Below are 23,084 nucleotides of genomic sequence, written 5' to 3'. Positions count from 1 at the left end.
GATTCCAATGAATATCCATAGTTTGATCGGATAACATTAATTGTTTATATAATATTTCTGCATTGTTTTTAAACTTAACATGAGCTAAAATGAGAGATAAATCTTCAATTTCTATTTTATACTCAGGATTGGGAATATCCGTATACTATATCATATTTGCATTACTTTTTTCTCTATCAAATTCTATTTTTATTAGGAAACCTGTTATCGCTTTCCTGAAATATTTTTGAAAATCAAAAATTTGACCTAATGGTAACCACATTGTAACAGATTGACTATCTTTTGTCATTTTCCATCTTTTATCAAATCCTTTGTTATAGTTTTCATTTTTTCAACTTTTAATTTGTTAGTTATTTCAGTGATGGGTGTTTGACTTGTTATACATCCATCACCTTTAACGATATATTTTACTCGATTAGGATGACTACTCGTATCAAAAAAACAAAACATATCAGTGGGTTGTGTTGTTGTATAGTCAGGTGTATATCCACCAAGTCTTATAACTTGTTGTATAATAGAAAAATAATCACTAGTATGTTCAATAGTTTTACCACCTATTGTCAGTTTTTTACCAGTAAATAAACCGAATCCGCAATTTGCTGTAACATTATCATTACCTACAGAATGACCGTTATTCTTCAGAATTTTAAATTTTATTTGAATATAAGACTCTTTTGCTTCTTTATTTTGGATAAAAAATTCATATTTACTAACTTTATTATATTCTATATTTGCTTTTTCTAATACCGAAAATTCTTTGCTCTCTATATTATCATCGTAATGATAAAAGCTTTTTGTCAAGTCATGATAATTTTCCATTCATTAAGAATAAAACTTCGGTAATTTTTTTTAATTCTGATCCTTTTGTTTTAGATAATATTTTATCCAATTTCGTGCGATTTGAATTAGTATTACTATTATTATCTGTTAATATAAAATTTTTAATTTTTTTACGTCTTCTATATAATCGATATTCATTCATTTATTTAGAGATAAAAGATCTTGCTTATTTACCCAACTGCTAAATTCATCAGGATATCTTAACCATTTTATTAAAATATTTATTTCCTTTCTTTTTTAATATTTTTTCAATCTTGTAAACATCATCTTTTTATTATATTTGACTATTTTACTTTTATAAAATATTCCTTCAATTTTTTCCACCGTTCGAATCTTTTGTTCTATAACTGTAAACATATGGATATATTTTTGATTTTATGACATCTAATATAATAAAAATCTCTTTTGTAAAAGTCGAACCTTTAGAAAAAATTGTTTTATATTTCGATATTCTGATACGATCTCCTATTTTATATTTAGGTCCTCTAGGAATTTCGCGCAATGGATCAACATATAAATTATAATAAACTTTTATTTCATTTTTAGGTTTACTGGCTTTGACATGTGTCATTTTTATAGATCTACGATATGAATTGTTATAATTTTCAACTAAATTAGGTAATACCTCTAAATATATATTCGTATTATTTGCGTTTAAGTATTTAACAATTTTTTGTCTAGTAGTTCTATTAAAACTTTCTGCTATGGACGACTTGATTTCTTTATTTTTGATTGTAAACCATTTTATGTTATAATCTTTAAATAGTTTTTGAGTATTTTTTCCTTTAAATTCAGTACCCTCATCCTTCAAAATAAATTTTGGTATTCTCTCTTTAAAAACTTTTTTAAAACCTCCTACTACTTCTTCGGATGTTTTTCTTTTTATAGGAAAAACCCATACATATTTATTAAATGCGTCTATTATGGTTAGTAAATATTTGGTTCCATCATTACATTTACTATAATTTTTAACAAATAACAAATCAGCATCAAATTGATTATTATTATTCGGAACATAAATTCTTTTTCTTTTAAATTTACGAATAACAGGTTTGAATTTTGTGTATTCATCTTGTGTATGGCCCACCAGCGGCCGAGCGGTAAAGTCGCTGAACACTGGTAGTTCGGTCCGAGGTCCGAATCCCGCGAACGGGCTGGCTGCATGGGTGTTTTCGTGGTTTTCCCCATGTGTAACGTATATACGAGCCAGTTTCCCTTAGAAAGTCCTCCACGAAAGGCATCCCTCCCCTTAGGCAGATAGCCCTAGTGTGCTTTGCCATAATTAAATACACCAACACACACCATCTTGTGTATGTAAAAATTCTTCACCATCTTTTTTAGAACATCCTGTTTTTCTTTTCAGTTCATCGATTCCACAATAACCTGTTTCAGGATTATAATACATAGACTCAAGGATCTTTAAGACCTTTTTCCCTAAAAAACACGATTTTTACTTTCACATTTTACGCAATTTCCTTTTCCCATTAATCTTCCATTTTCAGAGGTCACTTCATGATAATTTTTAGTATCTTAAAAATTTTCTTTTTACACTTAACACAATAAATCTTAAAATCTTCCAATCCTAATCCAAATTTCATTTTAGCTTTTATAATTGGTTTAATGATTACTCTGGATATTCTTTCACCCCATGTTGGATCAGTTATATTATCTAAATCATTTATTAATTCTTCGGCTTTATGTCTTTCATTTTTATCTCTTGTTTTATTATAAACAAATCATGTTTTTTACATGCTTTATCAGTTGTAGTGATTCCAGGATCACCACGTTCTGATCTTTCTTTATATTTTGTATAAAGTCCACGATATTGATAACCAGGTATATGCATTTTAGAAGGATTCAATGTATCTTCTGTCCATCCAAGAAAATCTCCTCCTCTAATAATACCTATAATACCTTTTCCGTTTATTTCTTTAAAAATATGTATAAGTTTTTCTTACCATTTATTATAAAAGAAAAAAATCTACTTTTCTAGAGCAAATTTTTCATTATAATTACTGGGTTTTTGCGTAAATAAAGATAGTACCTTTTGAGGTGATTTCCTCTTATATATTTCATACAAAATAATACGCATTTTACAGATGTCGGTTTTTGTAAAAAACTACCGTTATGACCAATATGGGATTTTTTATTTGATTTAATAAAAAAAAGTTTAATGTTTTTAGGAAGGTAATCTTTTTTTAATCGAATTTATAAGCTAATTTAATACTAAATTTATTTTCTTCTTCTATTTTTCCGAGTTGAATAGGAGATATATATTTTTTTTAATTCTTTTTCTCTTTTGCTTTCTGGTCCCTTAAATTCCTTGTTAAATAGTAAATACTGAATGCTAAAGTTCAATCTGTCCAATACATAAAATCCATTAGGAATTTTAATTTTAATCCCTTCATTTCCATTCCAATAACTAAATATATTGTTGTTGTAAAAGTCGTTTATATTATCCCATGAAATCTCCATACTAAATTCCTGTAATGCAATTTTTGAAAAATGAAGGGGTTTTGAAAATTCTACAGTAAATTCTTGTGAATGATCTCTTTCTTTCAAAATAAAAATCTTCATTTATTAAGTATAATTTTTCACAATAGCTGGCGCCACTTGTCAACTGAGACAATACGTTATCAGCTCACATTTACAGAGTAGAAAAAATTATTACAGAGTATTAAAAAATTTTCTTTATAAATAGAGCAGTGTAAAATGACAGACCTTATAACTGTTGTGAAATAACTTAATATTAAACAACCTAAAGATGCCTAAAAGGATGAATTAAGAAAAATATTGAACAAATATTTAAGAAACACAGGCAAATATAAATATTTAGTTGATTTGTTGGTGCTTCTTTGGTAGACGGTTGCACGGATTTTTTGGCGATTTACGTTGGCGCAATTGTTGGCGCGATTTTTACAATCGTCAGCCATCTTGAAAAAAGCTGTTTTTACACATAGTAAAGTATTCGAAACTTAAAAAAAAAAATAAATAAATAAATAAATAAATAAAAATAAATATCTTTAAAAGTAATGGATTAATTTTTTGTTGAAAATGTCTTTTTTAAGATGGCACGCAAGTGTAAATAAATACATTTACTATGAGTATAAAGTACTAAAGTAAGGCTATTATTACTTTCATATAGCAAAAAAGAGAATAAAAACACCGCTATAAAAACATTGTGCCAACGTTTAATTAGATTAAAATATTACTGAAATTGAATATCGAATTAAAAACCATCCTACCAACATTTAAAAGAATTAGAATATTATTAAATTAAAATACTTTAAAATACGTTATATAAAATATAATTAACATTAAAACATATGTGACAATAATTATCTCAGCAATTTTTGAAAATAGTGTATTAATTTTTTTAACAAAAATTGAAGTATACAATTATAAAATAAAAGAAAAATATGTACTTACATTTTTTTGAGTAATTTAACCTCTTGTTTATTGATAAGTACCACAAAAAAAATCGAAATCATAATTGAATCGGATCTTTTAACCATCTTCATCTGTTATCCAAATATCTCGCACTTCATTGAAGAAGCAATTAGCGAGGTTTCCTCCAAAATTTCCTCTGACGCTATTAACAATTTATAAATAAATCTTTGATTAGGAAAGACAGGTTGGCCAAAATAAAGTCTCAAAGGGCAATTTTTTTATTCTAATACCAATAATTCTTGGTAGTCACCATAACAACATTCGTCTTCGAAACGGAGATATCCATTCCATTTGAAATCCGAGGAATTCGAAGAGATGAATAATAAAATTTTAAAATGCCGCGGTAATGCACAAATACTCAGTAACCAATCAGGGAGCTGATTACATCACGCAGAGAATTAAAATTATTTAAATAATCATTCATAATAAAATCATTTTTAAAACAAATGCAAAATTAAATTTTATTTTAATATTTAACAGCCATAAATCAAGTTTAAAACATTAGATTAAATTTATAGATATTAATAAAACCAATTACTTTTTAAGTAAGGTGACGTCATTGATTACATCATCCACAACATAAAATTATATACAATATTATAAACAACAAAATTTTTATTTCAAATAAAAGTGTAAAATTAAATTGATTTTTAATATTTAGAAGCCATAAATAATATTTAAAACACGGAAGTTATGCATAATAAAACGCATTATTTTTTTAATAAAATGACAACAAAGTATCGGCTACCATAAATAACTTATCCAGCAATGGGTTTACCCTAAGTTGTATTACTCACCAAAAGGCAAATCGCCAAAAAGTCGCCAAAATCCGTGCAACCGTCTACCAAAGTAGCACCAATTTGTTAAATAAAGATGTAACAAATTATTTAAATAAAAAAAAAATTATTGAGATACCTAAAAAACGTAATAAAATTAAGAAAAATCTCAACTCCTTTAATTTAAAGTATGACCATAAAATAAAAGATTTTAAACCAAAAACATCACAGGAAAAGTCACGTCCTATTGATTTAAGAGGAATTTTCTATCCTGATGAGTTATCTATCAAACAACAACAAAACAATTTCATCAAACATCCTAAAAAATGAAGTAAAATAAAAAAAAAATATTAGATTCGTACAATTTGAAATTTAATAAAAATACTAATGAATTTGAACCTAGTAAACCTAAAAACGATTTTAAAATATATAATCTGGAAAACGCTTTTGAACCAGATTATAAAATTATAAATTATGATCATAAATTTATAAAAAAAAAATATGGTGTTTGGAAGAAGAAGTATAGGGTCGTAGAATTAAAAGATTTAATACGTGTGCAATATTATGATATTTTAAAAGCTTTATTTAGAAATGCAATCGGAAAAATAAGAGGTAAAGTTGATATTATTGTTCATAGTCCTGAACTCAATGAACCTTTTCATCCTGATATGATGTCCACTCAGGATGCATTTGAAATATACCTCGATGTTTTGAATCATAGAATCGAATATAAAGAACTGGATATAACATAATGTTTATTTCAATTGACTGTAGTGGAATTACCCGAAGGAGGTGATTATTTAAACCTACTGAATGAAGAAGATATATCCAACAAAAAAAGTATTTACCAGAATAAAAATAACGGTAATATTTGTTTAGCTAGGCCTGTAGTAACAGCTCTAAGTATTCAGAATCCTGATCATTTATGCAAAAAAAATTTAAATGTAAGAAATTAACTAAAAATGATATTAAATATATTAAAATGGGAAGAAAATTACAAAAATCATTAACGTCAAACTACATGAAATGTGTGAAATTCCTTTAGATGTATGCTGTTTAGATGATGTTAAGCAGTATGAAGAATTTTTAGATATTCAAATTACTATATATTTTGCAGAGAAAATTTTAATCAAATATTATGTAGTGGAGAAAATAGACCTGTAGGTATATATATTTATAAAAAAAGAAATCACTTTAATGTTATTACTTCTGTTACAGGGTTTTCAGGAAAACATTATTATTGTCATCATTGTAAAGTGATTTATAATAAGAAAAATATACATAAATGTCCTCTAAAATATAACAGATCTTTTGTAAAAGATAATAATTGTGAAGGTGAAGAAATATATTGTAATGAATGTTTTAGATGGTGTCCGCCGATAACATCGCGGCAAAATCATCGCGGGCGAAAACGTTCCAGAGAAAACAACGCAAGGCGAAAACGTCGTGCTACAAAACATCGTGGGAGAAAACATCGCAAAGAGAAAACATCGCAGTTCTAAAACATCGTGGTACAAAATATCGTCGTCGAAAATAAAGCGGTTCAAAAACTTCGCAGTTTAAAAACATCGTCGTCGAAAATATCGCGGCAAAAAATAATGTATCAACAAATCATCGCAGGACGATAACATCGCAGACCTGCTTTTTTCAGGCTTTAATAATTGTAAATGGATATTCCCATAATGATTTGTAAGCTCGAGATGAAAAGAAAGATAATTTTTACTTTCATATTTTTTATTAACTAATCAATTCTTGCTAAAAAAGTAAGAAGGAAACTTAATACTTAAGAATAAACTGAAGCAAAAGAAGAAATAATTTTCATTAAGAGTATTAGATTGACAAAAGTGAAGAAAATAATCTCATAATTAGATTAATTTTTTATAGATAAATTCATGCAGTTACGTAGCTTCCTTTTTCTAAACATTTTTAGATTATACTTTTAATGAAAAATTACCAGTACAAACTTTATAAAAAAATGATTTATTAATGACCTTTGTTAGTTAACTATGTCAGTTTAAAATTATATTAAGTGCTATAAGTTGCCTCAATTTTCTATGCTTAAACTTCCTTCTTACTTTTCCAGCAAAAATTTATTAGTTAATAAAAAAATATGAAAGTAAAGAATATCCTTCTTTCCATCTTGCGCTCACAAATCATTATGGAAATATCCATTTATAATTATTAAAGCCTGAAAAAAACATGTCTGCGATGTTATCGTCATGCGATGATTTGTAGATACTTTATTTTTTACCACGATATTTTCGACGACCACGTTTTTAAACTGCGAAATTTTTGAACCGCTTTATTTTGGACGACGATATTTTGTATCACGATGTTTTAGAACTGCGATGTTTTCTCCCACGATGTTTTGTACCACGACGCTTTCGCCTTGCATTGTTTTCTCCGCGACGTTTCCGTCCGCGATGTTTTCGGCTGTAACCGTTTTAGATAATTAAAGGTGAAAAATGTTTTAAAAATCATAAAGCTGATGCCTGTGATGTATTATGGAAATGTCCAAAATGCGATAAGTGTATTTCTAAAAAAGATAGAAAAACCAGTAGAACATCAATGTGGTGAATTTTTATGTAAAAATTGAAGAAATTGGGTTCCAAAAGAACATGAATGCTATATGAAATATGCAAAAGCTTTAGGAAGATAGTGTGAATTGAGTTGTATTAAAATTGACTTTCCATTGTGCTTTCCATGTCAAATAGATATAACGGAATATGTATATAGTTATTACGGTAAATCAATATAAAAGAAATGAGAATAAATGTGAAACATGTAAAAAATCAGGATATATAGAAAAAATATATGTTTTTTGATTTTGAAACCAATCAAGAAACAGGTATTCATGAAGTTAATTTAGTAATAAATTATGATTTTGAAGGGCGAGAAAATATATTTAAAACTGTTGAAGAATATTGCAACTGGTTATTTGACAAAGAACATAAAGGTTATATTGTATTATCTCATTATGGAAAAGGATTTGATTTTCAATTTTTAGCGAAGTACTGTTTTAAAAATTCAATTAAGATATCCACGATATCTCAAGGCAAAAAACTCATATATATGAAAGCAATGGATTTTAATATAAGATTTATCGATTCTATTAATTTTACTCTTAAACCATTGAGAGATTTTCCTAAAACATTTGGAATAAAAGAATTGGCTAAAGCACACTTTCCGCATTTATTTAACACATCTAAAAATCAAAATTATATAGGAAAATATCCAGACACTATTATGGTTATGAAACTATGACCTTAAATCAGAGACAATCATTTGATAAATGGTATGATTCTATAAAAAATGATGTCTTTGATTTTCAAAAAGAATTTATAAAATACTGTAGGTCTGACGTAACTATCTTGAGAAGAGGATGTTTAAAATTTAGAGAAATATTCTTAACAATAGCTGATATTGATCCATTCAAATATATAATATTAGCGATATATGTATGGCTATTTATAGAAATAAATTCTTAAAACCAAATAATATTGCTATAAATGAAGATATGACCATGAAAAATCAATGTAGTAAAAAATGTATTCCTTGGTTAGATTATCTATCTCATAAATATAAAATCAAGATACAACATGCTCTCAATGGAGGAGAGAAAAAACTGATTATAAATGATAATACTCTTAAAGTAGATGGATTTTATGATAAAACAGTTTTTCAGTTTCATGGATGTTATTGGCACGGATGTACGGAATGTTTTTCTAAAATTCAAGTATATATGCATAAAATACATAATATAAGACATGTACTATGTATGAAAGATTTATATGAGAAAACAATAGAAATTCAAGACAAGATAAAAGAATCAGGTTATGATATGGGAATGTGTTTTTGACAACGACAAAAAAATATATAAAAAAATGAATGGCAAAGAGAGTTTCTAGAACCTTTATATCCACAAAATGCATTTACGGGAGGTAGATGTGAACCTACAAAATTTAAATATATAATGAAACATAATGAAAAAGGTAAATATTGATGTTTGTTCACTTTATCCGACTGTTAATTATTTCGACTACTATCCAATCAAACATCACCTTTTACACGCCAAACTATGATGCAAAAATAAAATAAACGGTTTTTTGTGAAAAATCGATTTAAAACTCAAACATAAGAATTATGAAAAAAGAAAAAAATAATTTTAAAAAATTTTCAATGATTTATAACATGTTCCATAAAAGGAACATTGTCGGGAAACAGTTTTTTTACATGATTTTTGTAAAACATGATTATCAAAATTCTAATTCGAAGCTTCATTTTTTTCTGCACTTTTTCAGCATCAGCAAGTGAATTTGTCAACGTTATTCGGAAGTAACATAGATTAAGCAGAAAAACAGGAGCCTACACCTTTATAACCGCAAAGCTACTTCACCAAAATTTCTTAGGAGAAGATATGAAGCTTTCACAGAAAAAAGCTTTCGTAATAAATTAAAACAAAAATTACATAGTTGATAAAAAAAAAGAATTTATAAACGAATTCTACATTAATTGTTAGCAGTTTATACTGAAACAAGGAAAAGAGTTGTAGAAACAAGTAACAAATAATCTCCATACAAAAATTCACACTGCAGGAATGGAAGATGCGGAACTGTTGAAAGTTTTTTTCCAGTTCTTCATAAAAAGGAGAAACTTTTCCTGTTTTATCTCCTAATGCCAACTTCGTATTATTTATAATACGAAAATATTTTTTCAGTTTTCAAAATCAATTTCTTGGCATTGCAGAAGAAACTACTGGGACAGATAAATCTTCTTGAGTGCTTCAGTATAAATCTTCGCCGGGTACTCCATGATACCCACTAAACAACAGTAATCCAAAAAACTGTCCAATATCGTTTTCATCTACTGCTAAAACTTCTCCTTTCTACATTGCGTAAAGACCTGTCATATTTGCTATATTCTCTGGTTAGGAATTTGTGAAAAATTTCAACTGGAGATAAACTAGTTCAGGAAACACTTCGCAAATATTTTCAATGCTGCTAGTTTTTAGAATTTTGTTAAAATTAAAATTTTTCCCCCATGGATGTTGAATGTTTTTCTCTTTCGCATTTAGTTTTGGCTTCAAATTTTTCCTTCCCATTTAAGATGAAGGTTCTTGAGGATCAAATGAAATTTCTTGAGATATTTCATCATCATCTATTTCATTAGAAATTTCGATTTTTCCACATACATCCGCTGGCAGAACAGGCTCAAAAATATCTTCATTTACATCTTCCTCATCTGTCAAACATCCGGTTTCTTTTGGAGGCAGTTGACAAATATCAATACACTCTTCATCATCTGATAATATATAAAAATATTCCAATGCTTCTTCAATAGACTGAAATGGTTTTGAATGACCCATCTTATCAGCGTAACGTATCTTCATAAACTGAAAAAAAAAATGCAAACAATGGGAAAATAATGAAATCCACACTCCAAAATATACGCCTTTTTCACTGAGTCATAAACAACCTCTAGCGTCTAGCCTATCAAGAAACGCTACGTGCTTTTCTCTAGCAGCTGTGAGTAACTCACTTCAAAACCCTTATGGGAATGTGTGAAAGGAGAGGAGGGGAATATACAGGAGTCGAAAACAGATTAACAGTCATAAACATCTGTTTTCCACACTTACTGGAACTTTTCACATTTGGAAAATCATTCTCCATGCCTCTATTCACGGCAATCAAAGTAATTTCATCATGTTAAAAAATATACCTTTACACGCCAATGTTCCCTTTCTGGAACACATTTCTTACCGCAAAGTAAAAAATAATAATCATCTTTCTATGATAACTTAATGTCTATGCATAAAATGATCCTTTTTAAATATCCTCATTGAATTTTAAAAACATTTGTTGAATTTTTAATTTTATATGAATTTTTGAATTTTGCTCTTAGAAAAGAAAGAAAAAAGGTGTAATAATGAAATTTTTTATCAAGATAATTTTTCTTTTAGAAGAATTATATTGCTACTAAAACATCAATTCATATTTACTCTCCATGTAATAATTTATACAAAGCAATATTAATAAAATTGTGTTTTTTATAAAATTTTAAATTCGATGTTCCATTTATGGAACATTGACGTGTAAAAGGTTAAAATTCATAATACTGAAAAATTCGACAATAATTGATTAAATGTAAAGTAGTTGCACCTAGAAAATTATATCATCCTGTACTACCTGTTAAAGGAGAAAAATTGGTATTTTCATTATGTAAAACATGTTCAAAACCTGTTCAGTGTAAACAACATTTTAAAACTCTTGTAGAAAACAGAAAATGTACAGAGTGTTATGAAATTAGAAATAAAAAATGTCAACATAATGATGAAGAAAGAACTTTTATAGGAACTTGGGCAACTGAAGAAGTTAAATTAGCTATTAAAAAAAGATATAAAATTTTAGATACATATGAAGTTTGGCACTTTGAAAACAAAACAAAGGATTTATTCAAGGAATATATTAAAATGTTTATGAAAATTAAATTAGAAACAGATGATAAATGGTCTACACAATATGAAAGTAAAGAAGAATATAAAAGATTTATTAAAAAAATTAGATATAGCTCTAGAGAATATAAAAAAAATCCAGGTATGAGAAATATAGCTAAAATTTGTTTAAATTCATTATGGAGTAAATATGGTCAAAAGAAAAATATGAAATTTACTGAATACGTTATGGAATTGGAAGATTTTTATAGAATCATAATTAAATAGTAGCATTAAAGATTTAAATATGGTATTTATGAACGATGATTGTATAGAAATGATTTATAAGATGAAAGATCATTTTGTAAGAAATAACTTGTGATTAACATGTGTAACATATTGATGATGGTACCAATAAAGTAAAAACAGGTCATACATTAGGAAAATGGACAGATGAACTTGGAAGGAATGAGGTTTTTATCAAATCATTATCCAAAGATCATAGTTATATTTTAAATAACGGCAAAGAGTTTGGGAAAGTGAAAGGATTTAAAATAACTCATGAAACTGAAAATAAACTCAATTTTGATGAAAGAAATAAAATAATAACAGGAAAAAATAATTGCATACATGTAGAAATTAGTCAATTTAAAATTCAAAAATATAAGGTAACTAATATGAATAAAAAATATACATTCAGTTTTGATAAAAGAAGAATTTTATAAAATTATGATACAGTACCATTTGGATATTAATCTGATTTTACCTATTTTCCTATTTTTATACTAAATTTACTTTTTTTATACTTTATTTCCTATACTAATTTTCCTATTTTTTTACCTATAAATGGAAAATGAATTAAGAAGATTAGATGACATATTAAAAGAAGAACATAAGTTAATGTCGTAAGGAATCATGCCCTTGCAACTCAATAGAAACTCTCCAATATGTAATGGGAAAATATGATACTGAAACTGAAAAATTTAAAACATTAATTGATATGATGTCCCTTGATTTAGAAAATATTTTGGAAGAATTGAAGGTTAACTGGAATATTAAATTCAAACAAAAATAAATAAGGAGAAAAACATTCAAAAAATTATTCTATATAAATAGATGTAGGGATTCAACAGACTTAGATCTTATCCGAAAACACTAAAATTGAAAGATTTAGAACCTGGAAAATATGATCTAATGTCATTGAGAAAAATTCAGACAAAATTTGGAGATTCAACAGTTATTAAATTAAATGTCGATGATGAACCTAAAGAATATTATCTTGTGAAAAAACACGAACTTTCTGGTAAATCTATAAATGAAATTAATCTAGGAGACTATATATTTCATTATAAAGGAATAAAAAATGGGCAATATGTCTATAAATTAAAAGAATTAGAATAATTTTTCAGGTGGAATAATTTTCAGGTGGAATTTATGTGAAATAATTTTTCAGTGTGGAAATTTTCCCACCCTGAATTTTTTTCAATTTTTCTAATTTTTTATATTTTTTCAGGGGGGATATTTCCTACCCTGGATTCTCTTTCAATTTTTAATATATTTTTCATTTTTCCAAGGTTGATGATCGCTGAAAAGAATCATTCTTTTTTTTTAATTTAAATATTTTTGGTCTAATTTGAATTTTTCTTAAATTTGATAATTGAAAAAAATATAAAAATACTTGAATTTTTAACTATTTTTATACTTTTTTGTTCTTTTTTAAAGTATTTTATGTCTTCTTTCATTAACATTTGTAAACATTTTATCTAAGATTTTGAGCGAATTTTAGAAATTGAAAAAAAATGCAAAAAATTCACTATTTTTCTAAATCATGGAACATTTATGTGAAAATAATATTAATTTGTGTGAAAATAATTTATGTGAAAAAATTTATGTGAAATTTTTTTAATGTGAAATAATGTGAAATATTATTTATGTGAAATATTGTTTATGTGAAATAATTTATGTGAAATTATTTATGTGAAATTATTTATGTGAAAACATTTATGTGAAAATAATATTAATTTTGCGAAAATAATATTAATTGTCTCGTGTTTTGATATTAAAAATGGATAAAATAGTAAAAAATTCATAGTTTGCCAGAGTATAATACATGTACTACTTACAAATATTAGCAGCCTTAATTCATTTTTTTTTTCATAATGTCTTTTTAAAAACATTTATTGCGATCTCAGAACAAAATAACTTAATTTGTGAGGATTTATTTATTTATTTTAACTAACATTAAATATTAGTTAAAAAACTTTCCTTTCATTCTAGTTTTCGCTCACGCTTTCCTGTCAGAATGCTCATCAGATAGCGGGCTTGTATTTAAATTATGAAAGATGGAAGAGTGTATTTAAGCAAATTTCGGAAGGTAATTTTAGAGCTCTTGCTCCTGCTTGAAGACCATGTTGTGACTTACTAGAGATTCTGTTCTGTGCCGTTGAGTGCTTCTAGCCACTAAGCTTGTTTCCGCCGGTTTGTACCAATCAGAGCCTTCCTGCGCGTTAATTTATCCTGTGAGCCGTCGGGCTTGTTAAATTACATTTTATTTTAATTTCAACACTGCCTATTTGAGTGAAGCCAAAAATGTTGGCTTTAAATAAGTGGGGCAATCTGTTCAACTAAATGATTGAACAAAGGTCCTTTACACACTTCTCACCCTATCTATTGTTGTCAAGACCTCGGGATAATTCGTCGTACAGTCTTTTGAGAGCTCGTTAGTTTACGCTACTGAGAAGAACTAGACTCTGTAGTCACTGCATTCATCTATTTTTTCCCCTTAAATATTTAAGGGCACTCATAAACCTTAAACCCCTCATGATCTTCGAATATGTGACTGTTGCAAGAATTGGGATATTTTATTTATTTTAAAAGCAATTACTTTCAACTTTTTACAGCTGACTACATAGTATAGCTGCTTTCGAAACTAGTAACCAGAAATTTTGTGTTGCCACAAATATTTTTGTAATTTAATCCGCTTTGTGATAAATATTTCGCCATGTTTCCACCTTGCGCGCATGGTATTTTAAAAATAGCTAATGGTGCATACTTGAAATTGGATGGAATTCTTTATATGTGCACTATTTTCTAACTAAACCAACAATCTGATGAATATTTTAATATTGAAAAATTTTATGGAAGAAAAAATTACAAATTTTTTTAATAAAATACATTTTATAAACTCAACTCAAAATAAAATGAAAATTTAAGATGAAATTTTTAGAATTTTAGGTTCACGGTAGTTTCCAAATGTTATAAAAGCTATATATTAAATATGGAATTAAATTATGAAACAGAATGTTTTAAACTGTGCGCGCAAGTTGGAAACATGACGAAAAATGTTGTCACAAACCCGATTAAATTATAAAAATATCTGTGGCAACACAAACTTTCTGATTACTATTTCAGAAAGCAGCTATATTATGTATTCAGCTGTAAAAAGTTGGTAGTAATTGCTTTTAAAATAAGTAAGTTATCCCAATTCTTGCAACAGTCACCTATTCGAACATCTTATGGGTTTTAAGGTGTATGAGTCCCCTTTTAAAAGAAGAAAAAAATAAAAAAATTTAATTCCTTTAAAATAACTGATTATCATAAAACGTAACCCTATGCACCCAAATACTGCCCTGTGTTTTTGTTAAGATAATTATTTCATTTTGTTTTCGCCTCTGTTTCATTGCCAGCATACGAAAATGTTTTCACAAAGCGCAGCTATATGTGTAGTAATGGTTTATGAAACTACTCCCCTAAGCATATGCTTCCCTTCAGAATTGGAATAGTTCTCTGATTTAATTAATTTAGAAGTCAAACCACAAAATCAGCGTTATGTTTTCCAATTTTCACAGGACTAGTTTCGATAGTTTTATCGAACAAACATCCTCGGCTTCAAAAGCATTATTCAAACACATCTTTCATTGGTGAATTAGATTTTCTAGAGGCATTTCACATTCAAAAATTTATTTCTGTTCTAGAAAAAGACCCTGATTCCAACCCATCTACGCCCTCAGCCTTTAAGGAAATTATGTTTTACTTCTCGTTTCATCAACAGTTGAAACGAGTACATTAATAGCTGTCCAGTCATTCTTGTTATATCTTATCTAATCACTATATCTCGTTCATTTGCGCTTTTGCAACTGAGGCTGTCCGTTGGGTAAAACCATCGAAACTAGTCCTGTGAAAATTTGAAAACATAAATCTGATTTTCGTTGTTTGACTTCTAAATTAATACTTCTTTGTCGTGTTATTGTATCTTAATTAGTTTTCTAATGCTCATAAACAAATATAAGAGTTGAAATCTATTTAAGTAAAACACTTTGTTTCAGATTCCGATTTAAAAGTGTTACATAAATCATTATTTACATGTAACTAAATTCAAATATTTCCTCATATTGTACAATTCACTTAATTATTGAAATAATATAAAATGTCTCAAATCCATTTTAAAATATTTTATTCCATTTTTTTCATAGATCGGAGGAAAGACATACTCTCGAAGGTAATCTGACCAGCGATCCTGATAGTCCTGGGAAAGTGCGAATCACGATGCCTGCTGGTATATTTCTTTTGCATTTTTATCAAAGTTAAAACAATACACATGGTTTTGATTCTATCTAGCTGAAACATTAGCGAACACAGACTTAAAATGATGTACTGCTTATCTTTTATGAGTACACAGTTATTAATAACTTTATTTCGTACAAGTTGCACAAAAAAATGGGACTGTTCTACTGGACCGATTGTCGAAATTTAACTTGCATTTTCCATGTCTAGAAAGCACGGCATAGGATATATACTAGATTTATATATAGCATTGTTCTAGCTTACGTATTTTGACCCAAAATTGGACCTTTTTCTAAAATAACATACCAATAGTTTTCCATATTTCGATTCTACGACTCAAATTATGCCAAACTGCCAAGTTTTGTAAAAATCGCACAAGTAGTTTTTAAAAATTAAAAACTTAGCTCTCAAAATTTTAGCTCCTCCATTTTAATTGAATTTGGTATAATATTTATTAATATCTCTTTTTTGTATTAAACTTATTTTATTTTTACTTTCACATATCGAATTTTAGTGTTCGTTCCAAATGCCATTCGCCCATTTTTTAATTACTTAGTTTTTTAGTTTGTATTTTTAAATAATTTTTTACATTCGAAAACCATTTTGAATTATATTCTATAAAAATTTTTTCATCATCTTAAATAGATATATTCCTAAGCATACCTAAAAAACATTAGAATGTTTTATTCAAAATCTCCTAAAATATATGTGAATTGATATTTTTGCGCGTTATGAAGTTTGGCATATTTGTTATACGCTATAATAACGCCAAATGTAGTTTACGTACTTTGTCAAAATTGTTTGCAAGTATGAATGATGACTCTTTTTCCGCTTGTGCACAATGAAAAATATCTGATATCTACACCACATGATTTCCTTGTACGGAATATTAAGTCATGCGCATTTTTTCTCGCATTTCATTTAAACTTATTGGATTGAATTAAATCTACTTCGTCGATAGCGCCTAAACCACAATAGAATAGACTGTTTAAAACCCAATAGTATATGTTTTTATCACAGTGACACCCTGGAGATAAGTTCCCTTAACAACCTTATATTTCCTTCATTTTATAACTCAATCCACAAATATTATATCAATCTGGAGAATTGCCTAATCGTTGCTACATGTTCCATTCAAATACTATAATAAACCCAAAGCCATATATAAAAAAAATTAAACTAACAAACAAAAAAAAAACAAAAAAAAAAAAAAAAAAAGAAATAGTTTTTCACAGACGATTTCAGTATTTCGCATTCAATTAAGTCAGTCATCACTTCGCTACAAGGCTTAAATACATAAAAATTTAAAATATCTATATAAAAAATTAAGAGGTAAATCGTAAACACTTATTTCCCCGAATAAATTACACGATGGATTAAGCATGATTTAAGTCGTAATAATAAAAGAATGCGTTACTATTGTTGTTGCGAAGCTGAGTTCTTGATTGGCAATGAATTCACTATTCTGCCATGTTTGAAATGAAAACAAACATGGCCACCATGGCAAAATAATTAAAATTGCCCGCACCTAAAAACTTTGAATTATTGATAATTCTATAAATAGTACATGCAGATTTAGTAAAGACATAAACCGGAACCGGTTTCCTTAACCGGAAGATAACAAAAACATAATTCTATCATTTTTAGTGTGGTGTATTTAATTATGGCAAAGCACACGAGGGCTATCTGCCTAAGGGGAGGGATGCCTTAGTGGAGAACTTTCTAAGGGGAAACTGGCTCGTATACACGTTACACATGGGGAAAACTACGAAAACGCCCATGCAGCCAGCCCGTTCGCGGGATTCGAACCTCGGGCCGAACTACCAGTGTTCAGCGACTTTACCACTCGGCCGCGAAAAAATACACAACTTACAAACATATAAGAATAAAGAAACTGATATAACTGCTAAGAGTAACAGAGTGGATATATATCTGAATATATTTATGTACTTTTGGTGCGGCCGATTGCAACCAAAATACGAGGTGCAGATTTGCATGTTATAGCAGTTCCATATACAGAATTTCAACGTTCTGAGGCTACTCGTTTTTGAGTTATGCGAGATATGTGCGTACGTAAGCACGAACGCCACGAAAAATTCTCTTCAGAATTAATTTTAAATCACTTTTATAATTTTTTGGGGGAAAAGAGTCCTATATTCTGTCCTTACGTACAGATGTCACGCAAAAACATCGTTCAATTGCATTTGATAGCGGTGAAAATGCATAATAATAATATATAATGCACATACTTTACATGAAAAATTTTAAGCTCTTTTCACAATATTTTTTACCTTACAGTCTTTTAGAGGTATCAGTGCTTACCGGAAGTAAATTTTAAGTTTTCAAGGAATTATAAATGTTCGAGTATGTTAATTAGCTTCATGTACTGGTTTTTCCGTTAAGCATTTAATTTTACTGCATTCTTTCTATTCTTTCAGGCAGACTTTAATTTTTTTCCAGTATAACTGAGTATAATTGGAATGTTCAACATGTAACCTTTACAAAACCAAAGTCTTCGTTAACTTGTATAATAAAAATACCGAAACGCCCGGGTCCGTCCGTTACCCGTCCCATCCGTCTCCTTCCATCGGAGTCCAATTAAGCACAAAAAAAAGAGTGTCGACTTCAAATGACATTCTATCTACTTCCTAGCAAAGAAGCATCCATTAGCCTTTTAGGACAAGCTGTCTACAATAAACTAATACCATGCATTTGGGAAAACTGCATCCGTGGTTGTTTCGGGCACTTGTAGTCGTTTGAATAAAAGGCCGCCCTTGTTAAGAAAGAATGTTCATAGTTTCGTGTAGTTTTCTAGTTCATAGCGCCTTTTATTATAGAGCTCAAGTATGAAACTTTCAACAGCTGAATATATGTGCGTATTTCATTCAGAAAGAAAAAATGCTCGATATATTATGGATAACATGAACGTCTCATAACACACACTTAAGAAGTTCCAAAGATATTCGTAGAAGTGAAACGAACATCAATAATCATAATCTTCGATTAAAACATAAACATAACAACAAATATAGGGACCTTAAATCTTATAAATATGGATATAGCAGTGCGACAAGTCCCTCAGTGACAGTGATGAGTATCACATATGATAATGAAGTGTTTCTCCAAAACCGAAACCTAATTTTCGATGCAACTCTGAAGCTGAATTGCAAAATTTTGTGGTGGATATTTCCTGATTGCTAAACTAATGCCGCGTGTCTTGCCTATTTGTTAGATATATTTACTGGTCAATGGTCAAAACGTATATACCGATGAAAGCTTTTATACAAATACGATAAAACTATAATACCACTAAAACATTACAGCACCTACAGCAGATTTTACATTAAGCGGTGATGTGCTCTAACCAAAGTTTTATGTGCATACAAAACATTTTAGCAATGAAATTTTTTACTGCGTTTGCATTCAGTGAAGTACTTTTAATCACTAGTGAAACAATTTGAATTTATTATATGTTACTTACTGTGAATTTATTATATGTTACTGTGAATTTATTATATGTTACTTATAAAGTTATTTACTTACATATTTATTTGTTTACACAAATTATAGTGGGACTGGATAATACCTTCAACATTGTGGATGCAAAGTACGATGATTATGTAATTAGTTACATCTGTGATATTTCTCCAGGCTACAAAGCTCGTAAGTAAATTTAACTAGTGTTTTTGCACAAATTACTTAACTTAATTATATATGTGTTATATTACGAGAAAACAATATTTAAACTCTAATATAAATCTATAATTAATTTTAGCAAAAGCTTATAAGACATACGGTACATAAATTTGCTTCTCTGCTTTTAATATCTATTAAATGTATTTACTTCTATATTCTGTCAAAATTAAATGTTTCTCAAATATAACATGGACAAACTGCAGGGTATCCCTACAGTTTAAATAACCAATTATTCTAATTTTTGTTATTTTTTTTACTCCTCAATTTACTATCGAAATTCCTCGCCAGGATGCAAATTATGTTAAATTGAAGAGGAGTATTTAAACGGGCGAAAAGAGAAAGTTAGTTAGAGCCATTAAAATGCTGCAAACCATCATTCCGAGTATTGAAGAGTGGTGTAGCTAATGGAAAATATGTATTAACTCCCAAACGTCACAGCTCCTGCTTGTTAGACGGAAAAGGCGGAATTTAAAGCCAAAGAAAAAATTTTTCCTTTTCAACGAACCGGAACCCATTGTTCGAAAAGGTAATTACCTAGGAATCATCATTAATGTCAAACTCACATGGTAACATTACAATTATCACGTGAAATGCAAAGCAATTAAAGTCATGAAGTGTCTACTTTCCATGATATGAAAATAGTGAAAGCTGTATCTTTCAAAGAAAAACTCATCTACACTTCAAGTATTATACCCTTGATAACTCACGTTTCGCCTGATTAGGCTACAAATACTCCTTCGGATATACCCAAGATTCAAGTTGTGCAAAGCAGATTTGTGAGGATCAGCACTAATGCACACTATTTCGTTCGAAATAAACTACCACATGCTGATTTCAAACTGCATACTTTGGATAACTTTCTCATGAAAGCTAACATAAAATTCTTCGAGAGTGCTCAATATTGTGACCAAATAAACGTTTTTTGAACATTTCAATATGACGTGCGGCACGAAGATTTATATCTTCGCCTTCATAAAGGATTCGTCGTCAGTGAAAGCCAGGATTTTCACACTTAAAAGTTCTTGTAGTTATGTCACTATTTTATACAAATGTATTTTATTTTCATAGTTTAATTCCTGCAGATTCCAGCAGCATTTTTTAGAGACAGCACTTAAGTGGTTGACCATCCACATGTCCCCGGATTCTGCTCGTTGTGCTATATAGCTCCTGTTACTGAACTTTAGCACCTACGATTACTGCATAAATTCATTCTCTGCCTTCTGCAACTAATTATGTATAATCTTACATCTTGCTGTCATCAGTACTGTTATCCAAGTTATTCTGAATAGCTACTAGAACTGTTATAACACTGTTTTATGTATCAATTACTCACCCTTCAACTATCCTAGTTGTCCTACTGGACCCATCGGCCAACTAGTCACTCTAGTTCAAGCGCCCACTGAGGCAATAACACCAAGACAGCCGGAAAACAACGTGCATTTAGCACGTTAATCACGTCTACTAGAGGGATCTGGAAGTTAGTTAGAGTGTGATTTCGCTAGCATAGCTCACGTTGCTACTTTGTCCTTGCTGCTGTTACGAAGTGCTCCGTGAAGATTTATGTATCTTCGCCCTTATACAGCCTTCATCGATAGTGAAAGCCAGGACTTTCGCACTTAAATTTTCTTGTGCAGTTATGTCACTATTTTATACAAATTTATTTTATTTTAATAGTTTAATTCCTGCAAATTCCAACAGCATTCTCCAGAGAGAGCACTTGGGTTGGCGACCACCCACGTCACCCTGGATTCTGCTCGTTGTGCTACGTAGCTCTTGTTACTGAACTTTAGTACCTAGGATTTGCGCAGATTCATGGACTACCTCCTAAACTTAATTATACATAATCTTACATCTTCATTTGTTATTTATTTTCCTGTAATATATTTTGTTTACTGCACTTTCGGATGAATTCAACCCAAATCACGTGATACACGCGATCATGAACTCTGATCTCATATGTTGTCATCAATATTGTTATCCAAGTTATTCTGCATAGCAACTAGGACTGTTATAAGACTGTTTCATGTATCACGTACTCACCCTCCAACAATCCTAGTTGTTCTCCTGGACCCATCGGCCAAGTAGTCACTCTATTTCAATCGCCCACTGAGGCAACCACATCAAGACAGCCATAAAATAAGATGCATTTAGTATGTTAATCGGGGCTACTAGAGGGACCTGGAAGTTAGAGTGTGATTTCTCTAGTATAGCGCAAGTCGCTACTTTGTCCTTGCTGCTGTTTCTCCGATTTACTGATACACCTTCTACCGGTTTAGGTTGAGTCAGCTTATTAGTTTTAAGCAGTCCAGTACAACTCTTTGTCATTTAAGCTACTGTTAATTTAACCTCAAGTTTTTACCGCAAGTAGTCAGTGTTATTTTTCGCACGAAGTACAGGCATTTTTGTTAAAGAGTTCAGAAAATAAAAACGGCAATTTAAACCCTTCCCCTGTGTGCTATTTCTTGTCGCCTGTGCGAGAAATCGCCTAGTTTAGTAAGATCATTTCCTTGCGTGATAGCTAAAAGGATAAAATCTCCCAAAACACACAAATTTGCTTAATTGTAATTAAACCGAATGGAAAAACAGCTTATACTTCTTAATTTAATTACAAATTTATAGATATTAGAAGTGATTATGAACTTATTTTCAATTGTATAAATTTTCAGTGTCTAACTGTTTGTCATAAAATTAGTGCATATCTCTCAGATTGACATTTCGTTCAGAAGAAAGAAATTTTAATTATTATTATTATTATTAAAGAAAATAATTTTGCAAATTATTTGCTCTAGAAATGGTTTCGATTATAACGAGGGATGCTCACCTGAGTGATGCTAAAAAGAAAGGTTTACTGGAGAAGCTGAAGTCACTAAAGATTGATACAGAACGTTTGGAATTCGATTCCAAAGAAAATTGTTAACATTGCTTTGTTTGGATGTAAAAACTGAGATTATTCATTAAATATGAAGTGTTAAAATGCATTGCTTTCTTTTACTTCTGACATGACACTGAATTTCAGCTTAGGTCTAAATATAATGAGAAGTTCTGCATTAACCATTCATTAAACGCGATTACGCACAGCCTCACAAAATAACTACAGATTTCCGTTTCTTCTGTTAAAAGCAGTATATTAGAATTTATTTTGAATCTATACATGATAAAACTTTTAATTTTCTGAAATGAAGAATGTGAAAGAATCTAATCTAAGTTTGCTCCTCAAACTGCTTTTCGTGGACAGCCCTATTTCTAGATAAACTGTTCTGATGCCCTGAATTTATCCAGTATGTCCAGTTTTATGTTTATCTTTCATCCCCCACGGCATCGTTTATTGT

At 29.2% G+C, this 23,084-nt stretch overlaps 1 protein-coding gene across 1 annotated transcript in view; it reads left to right on the top strand.

Moving 5' to 3' along the window:
• The window catches only part of LOC118182011 (uncharacterized), a 31,032-nt gene extending 8,299 nt beyond the window's left edge, over positions 1-22,733 (top strand). Inside the window, exons 3-5 of the mRNA XM_035351269.2 lie at positions 15,969-16,051; positions 19,630-19,722; positions 22,545-22,733. Of these exons, the coding sequence (XP_035207160.1) occupies positions 15,969-16,051; positions 19,630-19,722; positions 22,545-22,672 (304 nt within the window). The 3' untranslated portion in view covers positions 22,673-22,733. The remainder of the gene's footprint in view (positions 1-15,968; positions 16,052-19,629; positions 19,723-22,544) is intronic.
• The last annotated feature ends 351 nt before the right edge of the window (positions 22,734-23,084 follow it).

Source organism: Stegodyphus dumicola, chromosome 3, assembly GCF_044657685.1.
Source record: "Stegodyphus dumicola isolate Sdum_Otavi_A_Nest chromosome 3, ASM4465768v1".
NCBI lineage: Eukaryota > Metazoa > Arthropoda > Arachnida > Araneae > Eresidae > Stegodyphus > Stegodyphus dumicola.
This window is presented reverse-complemented; position numbering and strand designations above follow the sequence as displayed.